This window comes from Cynoglossus semilaevis, chromosome 6 (genome assembly GCF_000523025.1).
Source record: "Cynoglossus semilaevis isolate Cse_v1.0 chromosome 6, Cse_v1.0, whole genome shotgun sequence".
Lineage (NCBI taxonomy): Eukaryota > Metazoa > Chordata > Actinopteri > Pleuronectiformes > Cynoglossidae > Cynoglossus > Cynoglossus semilaevis.
In genome coordinates this window covers 17,193,925-17,210,245 of record NC_024312.1, presented here as the reverse complement: position 1 = coordinate 17,210,245, position 16,321 = coordinate 17,193,925, and the positions used below count along the sequence as shown (strand labels likewise).

At 40.7% G+C, this 16,321-nt stretch overlaps 1 protein-coding gene across 4 annotated transcripts in view; it reads right to left on the bottom strand.

Annotated features, from left to right (window-relative positions):
- LOC103380429 (cGMP-inhibited 3',5'-cyclic phosphodiesterase A) overlaps positions 1–16,321 on the bottom strand; it is a 118,334-nt gene that overhangs the window by 51,597 nt on the left and 50,416 nt on the right. The window contains exon 1 of one of the 4 annotated variants that reach the window (XM_025056016.1): positions 3,305–8,696. The exons of 2 other annotated variants lie outside the window; for them this stretch is intronic. In XM_025056016.1, the coding sequence (XP_024911784.1) occupies positions 3,305–4,246 (942 nt within the window). In that variant the 5' untranslated portion in view covers positions 4,247–8,696. Of the gene's footprint in view, positions 1–3,304; positions 8,697–16,321 lie in introns of those variants that run through there. One more of the 4 variants, XM_025056017.1, reaches the window with a different exon arrangement.

The window sequence follows — 16,321 nt, the reverse complement described above, 5'->3', positions numbered from 1 at the left end:
AAATATATTTGTATTAATTGGATATTACGTGTAAGTAATTTGAGAATCTTAATTTTTTTCTTTTATTTATGCTTCCCACAACATCTCAACTTCAGAAGATGACGACGATGTCATGCTGCTGCTTTGAAGGAGACTAAGCAGTATTTGGGTTAATGCCCTCATCGTGTGTGTGTGTGTGTGTGTGTGTGAGTGAGAGAGTTTAGCTAAGAGGGCTTTTGCTTTACTCTGTTTATTTTCTGAATTAACTGTTGTACAAATGACTAATCTGAAGGGTCTCTAACGTCTGTGACGCAGTTAGATGAGTGAACTGTAAACAGTCTGACACTATTTTTTAAATACTTCAGAAAGACAGAAAATGCAAACATGGTCAGGTCAACAGAGTGCAGGTCTCCTCTTTGTAACGCCGGTGCTTAAATAATTCAACACAGTGATTCCCAACCATTGCACCACGAAACATTTGTGAGACGTTCAATTTTAATTTAATTTAATTTTAACTATAATTCATTACCTGCACAAATTATGTCAGAACCCTTAAATATTCTTTCGCTGGGTGGCAGCAAATGGCTACAAAACTTTTTTTTTTAAATAAAACGGGCACTTACAGCTGTTAAATGTCTTTTTTCACCTTTTCCTTCAATTCATGCAAACATGTCAGCGTTGTGTTCATCTAAACAGGCCCAGGTTTCACACTGAGTAAGTCAATTGAAACTACATTGTTAAGTTCTATTACATACTATTTACTTATACTGATATGAGATTTTTTTCTAATGAGAAACATACGCCTTAGTTCGAAAAAGGTTGACCGAGACTGCTTTAACACATAACTACTCTTTCCAACATCGCTCAGTCTCCTTGGGTCTAATCTAATCTAACACTACCTGGAAAATCCTGGCTCCTTCTATTCTGTGCAAACCTATATAAGCTGCTGGAGGCAGTGTCAGTTAGACCCTTTATGTTGTCTCTTATTTCCCCAGTTCCCGTCACCTTGTGGTGGTCACATTTGGGGCCCTAACATGCGTCTGACCCCCTTTAGGGAGGGCAGTGTGAGGGAGGTGATGACTAGTGTGGGTCAGCATGGGCTTGTTTACACATTACAGACCACACAGACAAGACACGGTTAAGACACCATATGTACGCCATGTGTGTCTCAATTAAAGGCAGGCAGTGACTGCTCAACTGCTTAGCGCCACTGATGATGAGCATTAATCAGAGATTTAAGCTTGGCTACAGAAAGTCAGTGACAGGTCTGGCCTCACTGTCATAACATATTTAGTCAGACTGAGCCTTGTAGTTGAAACGTGCCGCATCACGGAAGCAACAAAAACTCATAATAGAAATCATTTGTAAGCCATTGGCTTCAGCCTGATTAAAGCATCTATGCAGAAAAGTGGTTAGAGTGGGTAATTTATAACTTTGGGTAATTTGAAAAAATGATTAAGTGAAAAAATAACTAAATAAAATAACTAAATAAAAATGTATTCAGTGTTATTGAAAAAGTGACATTCCAAACGTTGTAACACATCTCTGTTTTAGCTGTTGGTGCTCCTAAGTATTTATTGTTTATTAAAAATAAATACATTGCAATTCATTTCATTCTGTTCCATATTAATCAGGCCGTCTAGTTGGCACAGGTGAGATGATGAAACAATGGAAAACAGCAACAGTGGCGCACAAATGAAAAGCATTTCAAACAAAGCTATCAAAAAGACCAAAACACTATGCCCTCATTTAAAAGCAATCTGCTGCTGTAGTAAAGAAGTGCAACGGTACACAAGGTTCAGTCGCCTCTCTTTGAGATAAAATTTCAAATTTTACCTGTTCTGTTACAAATATTGCAAAAATTCATATACATATCTGAATTGTATTTTTGAGCTTTATAATAAATGATAAATAAATTAGCTTTATAAATATTTCATACATTCCCCTACATAGTACAGATAGTATTTGATACTGTGTCAACATGCAAACATGTTTTTGATGCTTGCACTCTTTACACATCATAACTTCCTCATGAACAGAGTGCAGGATTAACGCAAAGACAGACCTTTACTAAATGTAGATACAAATCTGCAAGACTAAAAATTAGAAAAGGCATTTAAAAAAAAACATGTTTTTTTTAATCCAGTGGTATAAAATAATCATGTTTTATAGCAACCGCACAGTTCTCATTATTGCAACAACATGCCTGAAATACAATTAATTAATAAACACTGTATATACATATATATATACATATATGCACACTGTGTCTTATCAGAGGTTATTCCAGTGTCAGTGTTTATTAATAATTTGTATTTCAGGCATGTTGTTGCAGTAATGGGAACTGTGCGGTTGCTATAGAGTCTAATAAGTAAATAAATATATAAAACTATCTTATCACAGTGTTCTTTTTCAGATGCAGTGTGTGTGCGTGTGTGTGTAACCACAAATAAAAACAAACAAGCATACTAGAACACTAACTAGCCCTGAAAGCCGAGGGCATCTTTCAAGTGGCTGGGCCGACAGTGCAGCCTCTCATCTCCAAACCTAACTGCACCAACAGGTCACAACGAGAGCTTTGATCACCGGGAAAATCTGTTTCCCATTCACATGTTCGTCTCGCTCATTGATTTTTCCATAAGGTGGCAAAGAATGATGTGAGTTTGGCTGGGTGAAGCCCCCCCAACACACTCACACACATACACCACCTCCTTCAAATGCAGGTATGTACCAGTATTAGCGGGGTTCAAAGCCTGAAATACCACAGTACCTGGTATTTAGGGGCAGCAAACATTGATGAGTGATGTGGACTGAGTGTCATTACAGCCGAGGACAGAAAGATAAAAGTGCATGTCATTATTTTAGAACAGGCACATCTGGGGGGAGATGTTTGACATAAATGATTCACTGACATTGCACTCTGCACCACTAACTACAAAACACCACATTTGTTTGTTATTTTGACAATAGGCAGCAAAAGCAAGGAGAGGGCACAGGCACTGGAGTCTCCATCTATGTGAACTCTTCATGTATGACACAATCAGTGTCACAGAAATAGTGTGAATTACTTTGTTAATGCTCCTGTTCCTGCCAATGTTAGATATTACCAATATTGGTGTCTACACTGTATTGTCACATTGTCCAATAATGATGATAATAATAATAATTTAAGCTAGGATGATCTGGTTAGATTTTAATTGGTGCCAAATGACTGATAATACCTCTGCAGTGCGCCCTCTTCCCCAAACGAAACACACAGCTCATCAGTGGAAGAAAAGAAAAAAAAACAGAAATAGAAAAGTTAAGTGGGACAGAAACTTCTTACCTGGTCCCTTTGGATGCATGGCAGAGAGGTCCGCCGATGTGACTTACTGTTGGACTGACTGTGTGCCATGTCTGACGCTATCACAGAACTGGACCTCCTGCGCCTTTTAAATACAGGGATCTCTTCCCTGGCTCCAGTCACGGGGGTGCAGCCCTCCTTGTTTCTCCCTTGGTCAGGAAGGAGCTTGTCTGCATACCTCGCCAGTAGAATGCCCAACACTCCAACCAGGTACGCCACGTAGGGTCTCCAAGTGGCCCTGACTTTGTGCAGAGAGTAGAGTGAAATGGTCCTGATGATGCCGAGGAACACTATCAGCGATATGCCCCGGTTCAGCTGCGCTACCATGAGTGCACCGGCGGCCACGCACACGAGCACGACTCCGGCCGCTGTGCTGAAGGAAAAGAGCTGCTCATCTGTCCCGTCCAGGAGTGAGCACGCCGCCGCTTCACCCAGATGGTACACGGTCAGTAGGAACAGCGCGGTCTGGATCAGAACCCGACAGCGGATCAGGTACACACCGACCCAGAAGAAGGCACATAAGGAGGTGAAGAGGGGCGAAAGCAAACTCCAGCAAGTTTGTCCCAGCTCCGCTGCGCAGCCTGTAACGAAGTGGAGAGCGGACGAGGATAGAGACAGTGTGTTTCCAGCACTGCTGCTGCTGCTACTGCTGCTGCTGCTACTGTTGGCCTCAGCTCTCCAATCTGCACATTTGACCAACAGAGTGAGAAAAAGAGAAAGCGACCCCACACACAGCGCACTCCGGAGTCTCTGGGAACTCCATATTTTTGTGAACATTAGCCTCACCCACGACTCGTAGCCTCGGTCACGGCACAGTGGAATGACACATGCTTTCACATAACCATTGCGATCCTGTGCGCCACAGCTTTTTTCATGAGCACTGCCATGCGCACCGGTACTGTTGGTGTGTGCAGGCATCGCCATCACTCATGGCAGATATGAACTATGAGGAAGTCAATAATACATCTATAGCAGTGCAGTCAGAGGACAGGACGTGGCTCGACGAGAGAACAAACGTACTTTATTGTACGCATTGTGAAAAAGTACCAGGAACGCGCACCGACGTGCCTCCATTTACGCACGGAGCTGAACTCCCACTGAACGTTTTCTCTTTGTTTTTAGGTGCTGGTTGACAGAGTTGCACCCAGATCCGTCCTACTGGACCTGGATATAGTCAAAGGCTGTGGAGTTCTAGGCCACTTGTTCTTTGTGCACACGCGTGCTGCTTTGTCCTCTTTTGTGGTGAGCCGTCTCTTTGACTTTTGTTGCCATTCTCCTCGACGCGTGGCTCCACGGCCGGATCCGTGAAACATCCAGTCACAAACAGACACTTCTGTCCGTGTCCAATATTTGATCCCAGTCCATCGTCTCCAGGAGTGTTACAAGCTCCAGCTGAACACGGAGACAAACGCTGCTGCTGCTGCGGTGGCAGAATTTTAAACCTTGTGAAAATCTGTCCGTCAGATTATTGTTCAGTGTTTGGAGGTTTTGAGACCACCTCACCAGCCAGCCATGAGTCTCACATTATTCACACCCCCGATTCACCACCAAACACAGGGAGCGAGAGATTGCAGCAGCAGTAAACCCCAGCAGATAACGACAATCCTATGACTGAGTTTATACAATCATGGGTTTAAAATAACCATTTTTTATATTATATTCGTCCATAAAAGCATAGTCATTAAATGCATAAATGACAATAATCCTGTCCTAGGATTAAACTACAGTAAGACAGTGAGATAACACAGAGTAAAACAACTCAACACACCAATGACATAAAAGATGTTGAGGTGAAGTGGAAACAGAAAATGAACCAAGGTGGGGACGTTAAATGTTCAATTTATGAATTATAAGCACGTGTGAACAGGTACATTTTGAGTGCTTGAGGAGCAGTGAGTCAGAGCTACTGGAAACTCTGCCCCTCATGGAGCCAAGGTGGGCGCAGGGGTCAGAAAGGTCAAGACATGAAGAGGATCTGAGAGATATAATATATTAGGGTGTGATACTTTTGACTTGTTGACCAATGTGTGAAGGCCACAGTGTTGGTCCTGGTCCAGTGATGGACCTGTTTGTTAAAGATCTGTTTCAGGTGGTGATCCACAGAGGGATGAACGTATTTTTCAGAAAGTTATCAAACAGCCTTCGCGTAAATTAGTGTCTGGGCACTGACAAGACAAACAAGAGTGTTGCAATCTGTTAAGCTGTGAAATTCCCAGAATAGTTCTGTGGTTTCCTTTCTGCTGTTTCCTCCAGTCCCCTCGACGTCGAGCTGTTAGAATATTCATTCCTCTTTAAGTGTCACTGATGAGAGGCTGCATCACAGTTGTCACCATTTCCATCAATGTTTCATTCAGGATGCAGTCCTTCTGTGGCCACGAGGACATGTGCTTGCAGTCCGTTGCGCATGTAACTTCCTCACGGGATCGCACTCTCACACATTAGGGTGGATATATGCAAATGCTGAGGCAACTGCAGCTCAGTGGGCACATCTAATCTTACTCACGTTTGCTGAGGCACATCCAAAGACGCTGACGTAAAAGCAGAATATCAGTTTCTTCCTCCACTGCAATTTTCTTTCTCGCCACTTTCCTCACACACGGAGGGAGTGAGTGAGTGAGCGAGAGAGAGAGCGAGAGAGGGAGGGAGACTTCCATATTTGTATTGTACAATAAAGTACAAGGGCAAACAACTGAATGTCTCCTATTAACTGAGTAAAGTAAAAAGATAAACTGATGTCCTGAACTGCAGTAAAGTGTGTTGCTGACACTGTCTGTGTTCCAGCCTCTTCAAATGTCTTCCATGACTTTCTCTACCTGTATTACTTCAGATTGAGACACATCTCCTTACATCCACTGGCGTAGACAGATTACCCATGAACCCCCTTGTCAGTTGTTATAAGTGGGAAGCAGTTGGAGAAGAGAAAGGGAGAGATAGTAGCAGGGAGAGGCCAGGTCCTGTCCATCATCATACACCACAGAGGACAGTTAGTGGAGCTACACGTGAGCGCAGATGTTTTAGCAGCACCTGGTGTAAAAAGTTCCTTTCTGATGTGATTGGCTGTTTGTTGAGGGTGACTGGAACAGAACCATCTGATTTCCAGATTTTACAAACTGATGAAGAACAAGACCAAAATATGTTCAGTTCAAACACAATGCCTGATGATGCACTCAGGTCAAATCCCTGGTTCTCTGTGATGGGCCAAAGCATCATGGACATCATAGAAGTACAAAACTTGGAGTACTAGTTTGGCATGAGTTTGAACTGAACACGTATCAACCAGATGAACAGAGAAAAGGAAGTTTGTCTGATGTCTCGTTAGCCTTATCTAACACCTGTATGTATGACATCATTAATACTATTTGTACATGTTGCCATGTTTTCCTCCAGTATGTAAATACATTTCAGTCTAAAATAAAAGTTCATATGAAAAGTCCTCTTGAATTCTATTGCATCATTGGTAAATGTAAACACTCACGCTAGTCCTCAGGTCCAACCTTTCGGTTGTCTCAACAAGCACAGCTAAAGGCCATTCTGAACTAATTGTAAGAATTTTAACAACTTGGGAACGCACACGTGAATGACTTACTGCATTTGTCACGGTCCATTGTAAGAGAGGTATCTTTTAAGAGGTTCATGGCATCAGACATCTGGTTTCGATGCTGCAGCGGGGGCAGTTGTGTGTTGACCACCCCCAGACCTGAGCTGACCCTCGGGGGCAACAGATGACAGGTCTGATGAATACTCAGGAAGTGTGAATGTCTGAAGGCTGGTTTCCTACAGAGATATTTGCCATTACTCATATTAATATGTAAACAAACTAACATGTCTGATGTGACTCAACTATGGAAACAACCAATGAATCAGGTCCCAAGGATCTCGGTTTGGGTGCCAAAGCTAATGAAAAGATTCACATCTGAGTTAAGACTTTTGTGAAATGTAAGATTACATTTTGTTAAGCTTTAGTAGAAAAGGTTCAGCTTCGCCTTAGTATCATATTTACGTTGACATACAATCGAATGTTTGATCACAAATGACATGATTGGAAGCTAAAACTTGTGCATTATTTATGAACAGGTAACAGGTAGAAAAAAGGTCAAGCCAAATATATAAAGAAACAGCAAAATATGAGTAAATAAAACTCAGATTTTTCCCTAAAGCTATGAAATGGTAGCAAAAAATATCTTTAAATAAATATAAAAATCAAAAATACAATTGTAGGAGACAAATCTACTGCTTGAAAACTCATTTTTAAACCCTCAAATTCCCAAAAAGCTCATGTTCTGATGGAATAAAAGAAAATACATTTAGAAATCAGCTCAATTTTCCATCTGTGGCACAGATAAAGAAAATGTTGAAATTGAAATCTGTGTACATCGTTGACCCCTCCCCTCCTCCTCCCACAGAAGTGGGGCTTGCCCCCCACTTTGGGAACCACAGCTTTAAGACATATACTGCCTGAATCATACCACATTAAACAGACTACATGATGATTCAGATTTCATAGACCACAAATGACCAGAAGGGGAAAAAAGAAGTCAGGAGAAACTGAATGAAGTGATGGAAACAAGTTTACACTGTGTTTGGCACTTGTGTTCACAGAGTGAGATCTACTGCAGCATGTTTACCAGCCCTCATGGGCAACGGCTGGATGATGGCCAAGTTTCCATAGAGGGGCTGTGAACACACACACACACACACACGAGCCAGTGCCATCACATCCACAGTCGTGCCCGTTCACGTGTGTACACACATATGTTAGTGCCACAGAGGAGGAAACCTGAGGAATGGACGGACTAACATCGTCTTTCAGGAACAGTCGTCTGACCTGACGTAGCTGTTCGTAATTAAAGACTTTATATAAAGACACACATGTTAACAATTAAGGAGCTGCTCACAGGCTTGTTAAACAGACTGTAGACCCTGTTGATAGTCATTGTAAAACAATTATCAGTGTGCACGACCACTAATGTGATTCTGCAGAATTCTGTAACAATTCATTCATTTTCTACGGATTAATTACTCCCAGCTGTCGAGGGTGGGTCACAGCCCAGGCACTGACCAGTCCATACTGTGGAGATAAACAACCATCCACACTGACTTTTATACTGTACATGCAGAATGATCTTCATTTACATACAGTCCTGTTCAACAAATGCTGGGTGTTTTGAGACTTTGGGAGGAGAGCAGAGCACCTGGAGAACCAGCAATCACCATGAACACTCCATACTGAAAGACCTCTACTTACTCTTCAAGCACTTGGCCTGTATATTGGTATGTCATTTAAACTAAAAATTAAAAAAAACACACAAAAAACATGCTAATAAGAGTTACTCAATTAAGTTACTTGGTGCATTAAAAACAGAAAATTAAAAACAGAAAATCCCCTGCTTCAACAGGATTAAAATCACTGGCTTAAAATTTATTAAAAAAAGAAAAAAAAAATCAACAGATTTTCTAAATTTTACTAGTTTATATTTAAGCACAATTTAATTATATTTAAACAAAAAAATTATATATGCACACGACTGTACAACCAGTGGTAGAAAAATACCTTAAAACTAAATCCATATTAATCCACAGTTAACAACCCAAACACCACAGTTCCCCAGTGTGCATGGTATTTGTTTGTTCTTCATTTTCTTGACCAAACCACAGGTTAATGAGAACAGACAACAATCTGATCTGTGACAAACAGGATCTACTTCTGCAGGTAACTACAGATTACTAGAGGCTACGGCTGCCGCCTCCTTTCTGTGTTTGTTGGTAAACATGACTGCTGAGTGTGTACAGCGCTGTTTGCTGTGTTTACCCTGCCAGGAGATCCACTACTTCTTCAAGCAGTGAGCAGTGTTAAAAGAAGTACACTGCAGGTATCATTTCAACGTCATCAGTAGTAGGGAACCACAGGAAAGAAACTTGTGGCTTGTACTGTAGGAGGCGTTCATATACACTCTTTATACTAGTACTACACTTTTAAGAAAGGGATTGGAGTCACATCACCATGATCACCATCACTAAACTTTCAAGTTTAGACACAATTTGTTTAATGACTTAGGTCAACCTCATTTCCACCAGGGGGCCACATATGCAATACAGTACAGGCCCAGTTGTAAATGGAAGACTGTATAGATGTAACTACTCCATAACAAATCAATATAATATGTTTCTGCAACTGATTATTATTTATTCCAGGTACAAATATTGTTCATCACTGTGTAATAAAAAAAACCTTTTAATTTCTCAGGTTAAAAAACTGACCTCATGATAAGTTGATTAAACACTTTTGAAGTCCAACACATACTTATGTGAACTGGACATTTATGATGACCATAGGTTAGAGTTTGAGTGTGAACGGTTGTTTCTCTCTCAGTCAGTGGACTGGCTGTCAGTACAGGTGGTACAGCGCCTTCACCGATGACTCAGGTGATCGGCTTCTTTGAAAAGTATCAGGTTTTTAAATTGAGAAAGTCATTGTTGAGCCTCACAGGACACTGTACTGATTTTTCACATGAAAATGTGAACTGCGCAGCTTCATTTCTAGCAGCATATCCAATTAAGATTAGCGTCTAAAACTGGATTTTTATTAGATGTATGAAGATCAAATCAGACCTGTAAGAAACACCGATCCGGAATCCCAATGTTATCACATGACCGTGTTATGGAGATATGGTCTAATGAAGTATTACCACTTTCTGTGTGTGAACTCTACAATAAATTATTTTACACGAAAAATATTGTGCTGAATTTGTGAATGAGGGCTTAATTCACTGGAGTGGGTGGAAGTACTGTGGAGAGAGAGAGGGAGAGAGAGAGGGAGAGAGAGTTAAAGCAATGTTTCGGATGAATAATGAAATTCCAAGGAATGGGTAGAAAGGCAGCTGCGATTTGACTGCATACATATTCAGACAAGTTAGAAAAGTTGTGTGAATGAGTCCTAAATATTTCAGAGCAAAGTTTTCAAAGCTGTTCTGCCACAGCAGCTCTGTCACACCACGGCAGTTGGCTCAGGACGTAGTTGACATTATATGCACAATCTTTATGGTTATCGAGAAAAGAAAAAGAAAAACCTGCAAAAACATTTTTTAAAAACTGTGTGAAACACACATTTACTTCATAGGTCCCTTTTTAAAATAATGCAAAATAAAAGTGCAGATCAGGGTTTGACACTCCAGGCAGCCTAGGGTAATTGCTGTGTGTTTATTCAATACATGCCAGGAAAAACACTGGCCTTCTACCTTGGAGTTGTCCAGCACACAAAAGCTAGCTTTCATATGGGCATCTGGGCCAGACGAGAAAGGCCAAAGGAGCTGACTGCTTACTTTTTTTTTTTTTTGACGTCACTTTTTATGTTTTCCTAAACATGAGGAATGCTGTTGAGAGCTAGGTCCCAGGAACAGATCTTTCAGCTCTATTCACTTGTCAAGGAAACAGGAGTTCATGGGTAAAGTGCTTCACTGCATCTTTCCAGCTAGGAAAAAGACAAGAGTAATGGACAGCCTTTTCCAAACGCATAAACACCAACAACAATCAAAGGAGTTGTTTTTGAAGGCAGCATACTTCTGCCGTCTTCTAATGTTTAACCAACTAATTACCTGGAACAAGTCCTTAATTGGAATCATCACAAAACTGTGCAAATACAGCTTTGTTGATTTTCTTCAGCTGGAGGATCAAATGGACCTTTATGGGATGACAAAACCCTGTAAATCCTCTGTACTTCTGCTCATAAAGCCCTTTCAAGGACAAGTGGATTAACTTAACGTCCACCCAGACTAAAAACAAGCCCCCATTGTCAGAGCTTATGTAGCCCACAGTCTGGAAAAAGTCAAATAAATTGCTTATTCCAGTACATTCCAGTACGGGAAGGTAAATCTCTGATAAGCTGAAGTATTTTCTTTGGTTCTGTTTAAAATAAAGATATGTGAGCTTTATTTACAACAAACAGTTACAGTATTAATCTGTACTGTAACAACAGATGACTGGGTTGATATTGGTACACACACCATAATCACATGTAAAGAAAACAACCGCTCACACCAGCATTTACTCCTTCAACGTTTTTGAAAAGACAGCGAGAGTAAAACCGACAGTCGCACAGGGAAAAAACACAACACACAAACACAGCAGTTCAAGCAAGGATTCAAACTCATGCCCTTCCTACTGTAAGGCAAGATCACTTACTCGTAAGCAACTATGCATATTTGGCAAGTGTTTTTAGATACATTCAATATCTTTTCACGGTATTTACCAGGATGTTTTCTTTGCTCACAGGATTTTCCTTTGTAAGGAAGAGACAAAGCTGGTAGATTCAATTATTTTGGCTGAATATAGATGTTATCTCTTTTCGGTTGATTTAACCACAGTGTTTGTCCGTTTGGTCCAGTTAATATTGTCCCAAATGTTAACAAATGTTTTGGATTGTTAAGGTGTGGATAGACAAAGAAATGTTGCTGCTGGTCTCTGCTCCAGGTTTTCTTCCTCCTAGATTATTTTTCCTTATGGTTATTAACATTTACAAGGTTCTCATTTCTGGATGCACTGAAGCGTCCCCCTGACATTAGACTTCAGGGTCTGTCTTTTACTGCAGGGCTGATGCTCTTGTCTTCTGTTCTGTGACCAAAATGTCCTCCTTTAAAACTAAAAAAGAAAAAAATCACCAGGTTGAAAAAAGATAGAAGATGGTAAGGCCTAATTTGGGACACTTAGTTTAATGATAATTTTACTACAAAGACGAGCATGAAGACAAACTAACCAAGCCTAATAGTGACTGAGGCTGCAAACACACACACACACCATGTATCCATGTACACTCTGTGTACTCTGACCTTGTGATCCTATAGTGATCCTATAGTTACAGTATCCAGTCAGTGACAGTCATTGGCCATTACTTATTGCCAGTCTTCCTGCTAATGGAATCGTAATGAACAAAACTGTCATAATGTTCAACTAAAGAAGATGTAAAACTAGCAGTGAGACCAACAGTCATTTAAGGAAGCACTTTGTCATATGAAGTACTTTTAAAACCAATCACTGTGTATTACTGTCTACTACCAGGGCTTCACTCTTCCAACTGAATGTCTACATGCACTGGCCAAGCATAAGTGTTATATAATAAGTTATCAAAATCAAAAAACAAACTACCCAAAAACAGGCTCAAAGGATGATACAGTACATTTAAAACTCCAAAAGGTAGGACCACAGTAATTCCAAGGACTTTACATTCAGGCCTAGGAAAACGCTGCTATTGGTACTTTGTTTTGCCAGCTATGCTGACTTCATGCATTAGAATCAGTGTCCGGCAGTAAAGGTCAGATTCCAAGCTGCCAGTAATGACTTGAGTGACTGACGGCTACTTAACTCTCCCGGGGTGTAAATATGTTGTTGGAGAGTGTGTCTGGCTGCTGAGAGAGAACTTCACACACAGAGGAATCTGAAGCACATGCTGCTGGTCTCCCACATACCAGACATGAGCAATCACCAAGGATGAAAACAAACCTATGGAAGAACTTAGGTTGCCTCTCAGACAGAGCCAACGACTGTGGGTTTTCAAGGAAACAACTTTTATAAAGTCTACACTCTCTACTAAATTATTGACTTATGGTAGAACACCATTTTGCACTGTGATTAAATTAGTATGACAGGGAAACTGGTATTTAGCAGACGGGGAAACAGCGATAAGACAGGACACTACATCAGACTTCCTGTCCCCGTCCAAGCTTTGTCCCCAGGCTTTCATCTCACATGGCTGGTCTTTATCTTCAGAGTCTCCTGACAGAACCTTTTTTATTCCTGTCTTTTTTCAGGAATTTTTTATTTGGGATGGAGGCTTTTAAGCTGCCATGTATCCGACACAGCTCTAACAGTTTATCCTGGTTGCCATCACACAGCATTGTGCCGGCGCTCATCAGGACAGGGGCCGATATCCATGAAGTGTGTGGTCCTTCACAAAAAGTAGGCAGATGGAGGGTTCCATTTACAATGTAACTTCTCTATCAATAACATTTTATGAGGGAAAGCGCACCTGGAAGATACCATAAACAGAGACTTTTAAGGAAGGAATTTTTTGCTCTTAATTTGAACGTATAAAGTTCCCCTTCATTTTTTCCCTTTTTGAACTGAGGAGCAGGGTGGGTTAAGATCTCCCATTAAGAAGAGTGTAAGACAGTTGTGTAGATGGCAGTACACTTAGAAACTCATATTAAGATTTCCCGGTGGCCGTTTGATGTCATTTAATGCAGGAAGGCTGTCTAAAGTAAACCTCACTAAGAGCTTATATTTGTCATTTGATCCAGTCTGCTCTTTGTAAACACTACGCGAAAAATGTAAACACACTTCTACCCTATACATTAAGATTACTGCATGTCATTTATTTAAGTCCTCTTAAAAAAACAAACAAACATAATTTTAGTGGGTTCTTAATTGGCTCAAGAGAAACATAAATATGGAGTTGAGGAGCAGCTGGTTAGGGTGGTAAAGGATAGAGTCAAGAATGTTCCAATCATGACACGGAGTGTACTGATTCAACACATAATGTATGTATGAAATCAGAGAGAAGAATGCTGGGTACTTTCCGTACTTGAATGTGCGGTCAGAATGACCAATGGGTTCATAGTAGTGGTGGTACTGTATCAGCAATTAGCTAAATAACATGTTTGCAGCAGTGTTAAGCAGATAAGGTCATGGAGTTATACAGGTCTTTTTGGATCATAATAATTGTACAGTGTGACAGACAGATGAGACAATCTTTGATGCTTAGTCTGGAGATAATGTCTAGGAAACAGGAGGAGGCGTTAAATTTAAGATGATGAGATTTTCATACTCTGTCATCTGTCAGACGGAAGAAAAAAAAGAAGGAAAACCCAGGAGACCATTTTCTTCTGTGATGAAAAGAGGGAATGCACTGAGATGGAAAGTGTTTTGCAAACCCATGAGTGATGGAGCCAGAGAGAGGAGAGATTATCGTATGTACCATGTGTATCTTACTATGTATAAAATTTAGTGATACTGTTAATGAAAAGAAAAATGGAGGAACATTTACCAAAGGGGCTACACTGATGGGAAACAGCACAGGAATCACAACAAAAACACAAGATTCATGTTCATTTGAAAAGTCGGTGACGTCAGTAGTGGTACACATTCACACCATGCCCATGGTGAACAACACCAGCGTCAGTCGTCAGTAGCTCAGCGAAGGCATTGCAATTGGATTGATCTGGAATCTTTGTGTTTTATTGATAATGGGATTTACTAAATGATACTGTTTAAACACAGACTAACTGTTGGCAGTGAAAGAAAGGAACGTTCTATAAGCCATGAAAACTTAGATTTGAAAGTTGCTTTAGAGACGATTAAAGGAAAAATCAACACTTTTGGTGGGATTATGTTTCTTTTGTACGGATGTGATCTTATTTAATCTCATTTGTTCTGTCTGAAAGAGATTGAGTTCAATTCACAGACGGCATGTGTGCCCCAGGATATACTGAACATTAGCCTGTGTCTGGAGTGTTTATATTTCTGCAAGACACTCTGCACCAGCAGATCCATGTTACCATTTAAAGGCAAAGCCACTGAATGAACATGCCATTATCTAACCTTATGGTCTAAGCTTCAAACTGCCTTGTAATAATAATAATACAATCAGTGGATACAGTATCAATACCTCAGGTAGGGTCAATCAAAACTAGAGATTTCTTGTTTTTATTGGCCTAAGATTATGAAATCATCTGGATTATTATCTGTTTATATAACGTGTATCATTCCTCTGAATCCACTTAGATGCAATTATAAAGTTCACTACACAAGAGCCATAATGAAAACTGTAAATCACAAAATCTTACGTTTGGTTTTTCTCCCTTGTCGGTTTCGCACTGACAGTACAGTTGTTGACATTTAAATGCCTGCCGTGCTATAAACGCCTTCACTGTTCTTTCTGTATACAACCAGGACTCACATTTCTCTGAACGTACACGGCGTTGAAACATTTCTTCGCCTTTGCATTATGCACAAGTTCATGGCTCAGTGCAAGCATTCAATAATTCAAGTGCTAAAATGGCATGTGCTGAAAAATTTAAATTCTCCATTTGGCACCAACTTGTGCGTCACACAGTTCTCCTCACCGTCCGAACAGTTTGAAGCTCAAAGGGAAGTGTGTCTAAGCAGGATGTAGAGGTGGTGCTACGCATTAACAACTCTCTGAGAGCAGAGTCCAAAAAGAATCATGTCAGAAATTAAAATCACAATTGATTAAAATTTCAGGTTAAACCAACAGACGACTTAAATGTTTTTCTCCTTTTCTTGTCATTTATATTTAACTGTGTCTTGTTTTCCTTTTTTTAGCCAGCTGCAAAAACACTGCATAACAATGTACAAAAATAAATGCAGCAAAAAATAAATAAATAAAAAAAATCTAGAAAAGACAAAATGGAAGCTGCTGGACTTTATTCTACCCCTGTGGTATAAGATTAAGGCTTTAATGACTTCCAAAAGACCAGGTCATTTCCTCTCTGTACTTCCTGGTGCTCTGAGCAGTGTGCGTTGGACTTGGACTTTCCCCGCAGCACTTACTCTGCTTGGCCCCAGCTGGAATATTCCCAGGGGAGAAGGCCTCCACGAGTAAGAGTAAAAGCCAAAGACTTGGAGCTCTCAGACAGAGCCAACCATCAGGCTGTGGCCCTGATCTAATCTGTGCCGGGCAAGAAAACCCAGCAGGCCTACATGTGCACTCTGGCTTTGGTTTCCAGGACCAGGAGACCTCGCTGAGGAGCAAACTGAAGAGGAGCAGGATGAACATGCGTGCAAAGAAGTACAAGTGATGGTGGTTGAGTGTGCATGACAAACCAAGCCTGTACTGATATGTGTGTGTGTGTGTGTGAGAGAGAGAGAGAGAGTGTGTGTGTGTGTGTGTGTGTGTGAGAGAGAGAGAGAGAGAGAGAGAGATGTTATATTTGTTTGTATGTGCAGCTGAGTGCACTCATACTCCATGATGCAGCAGGCACACCATCT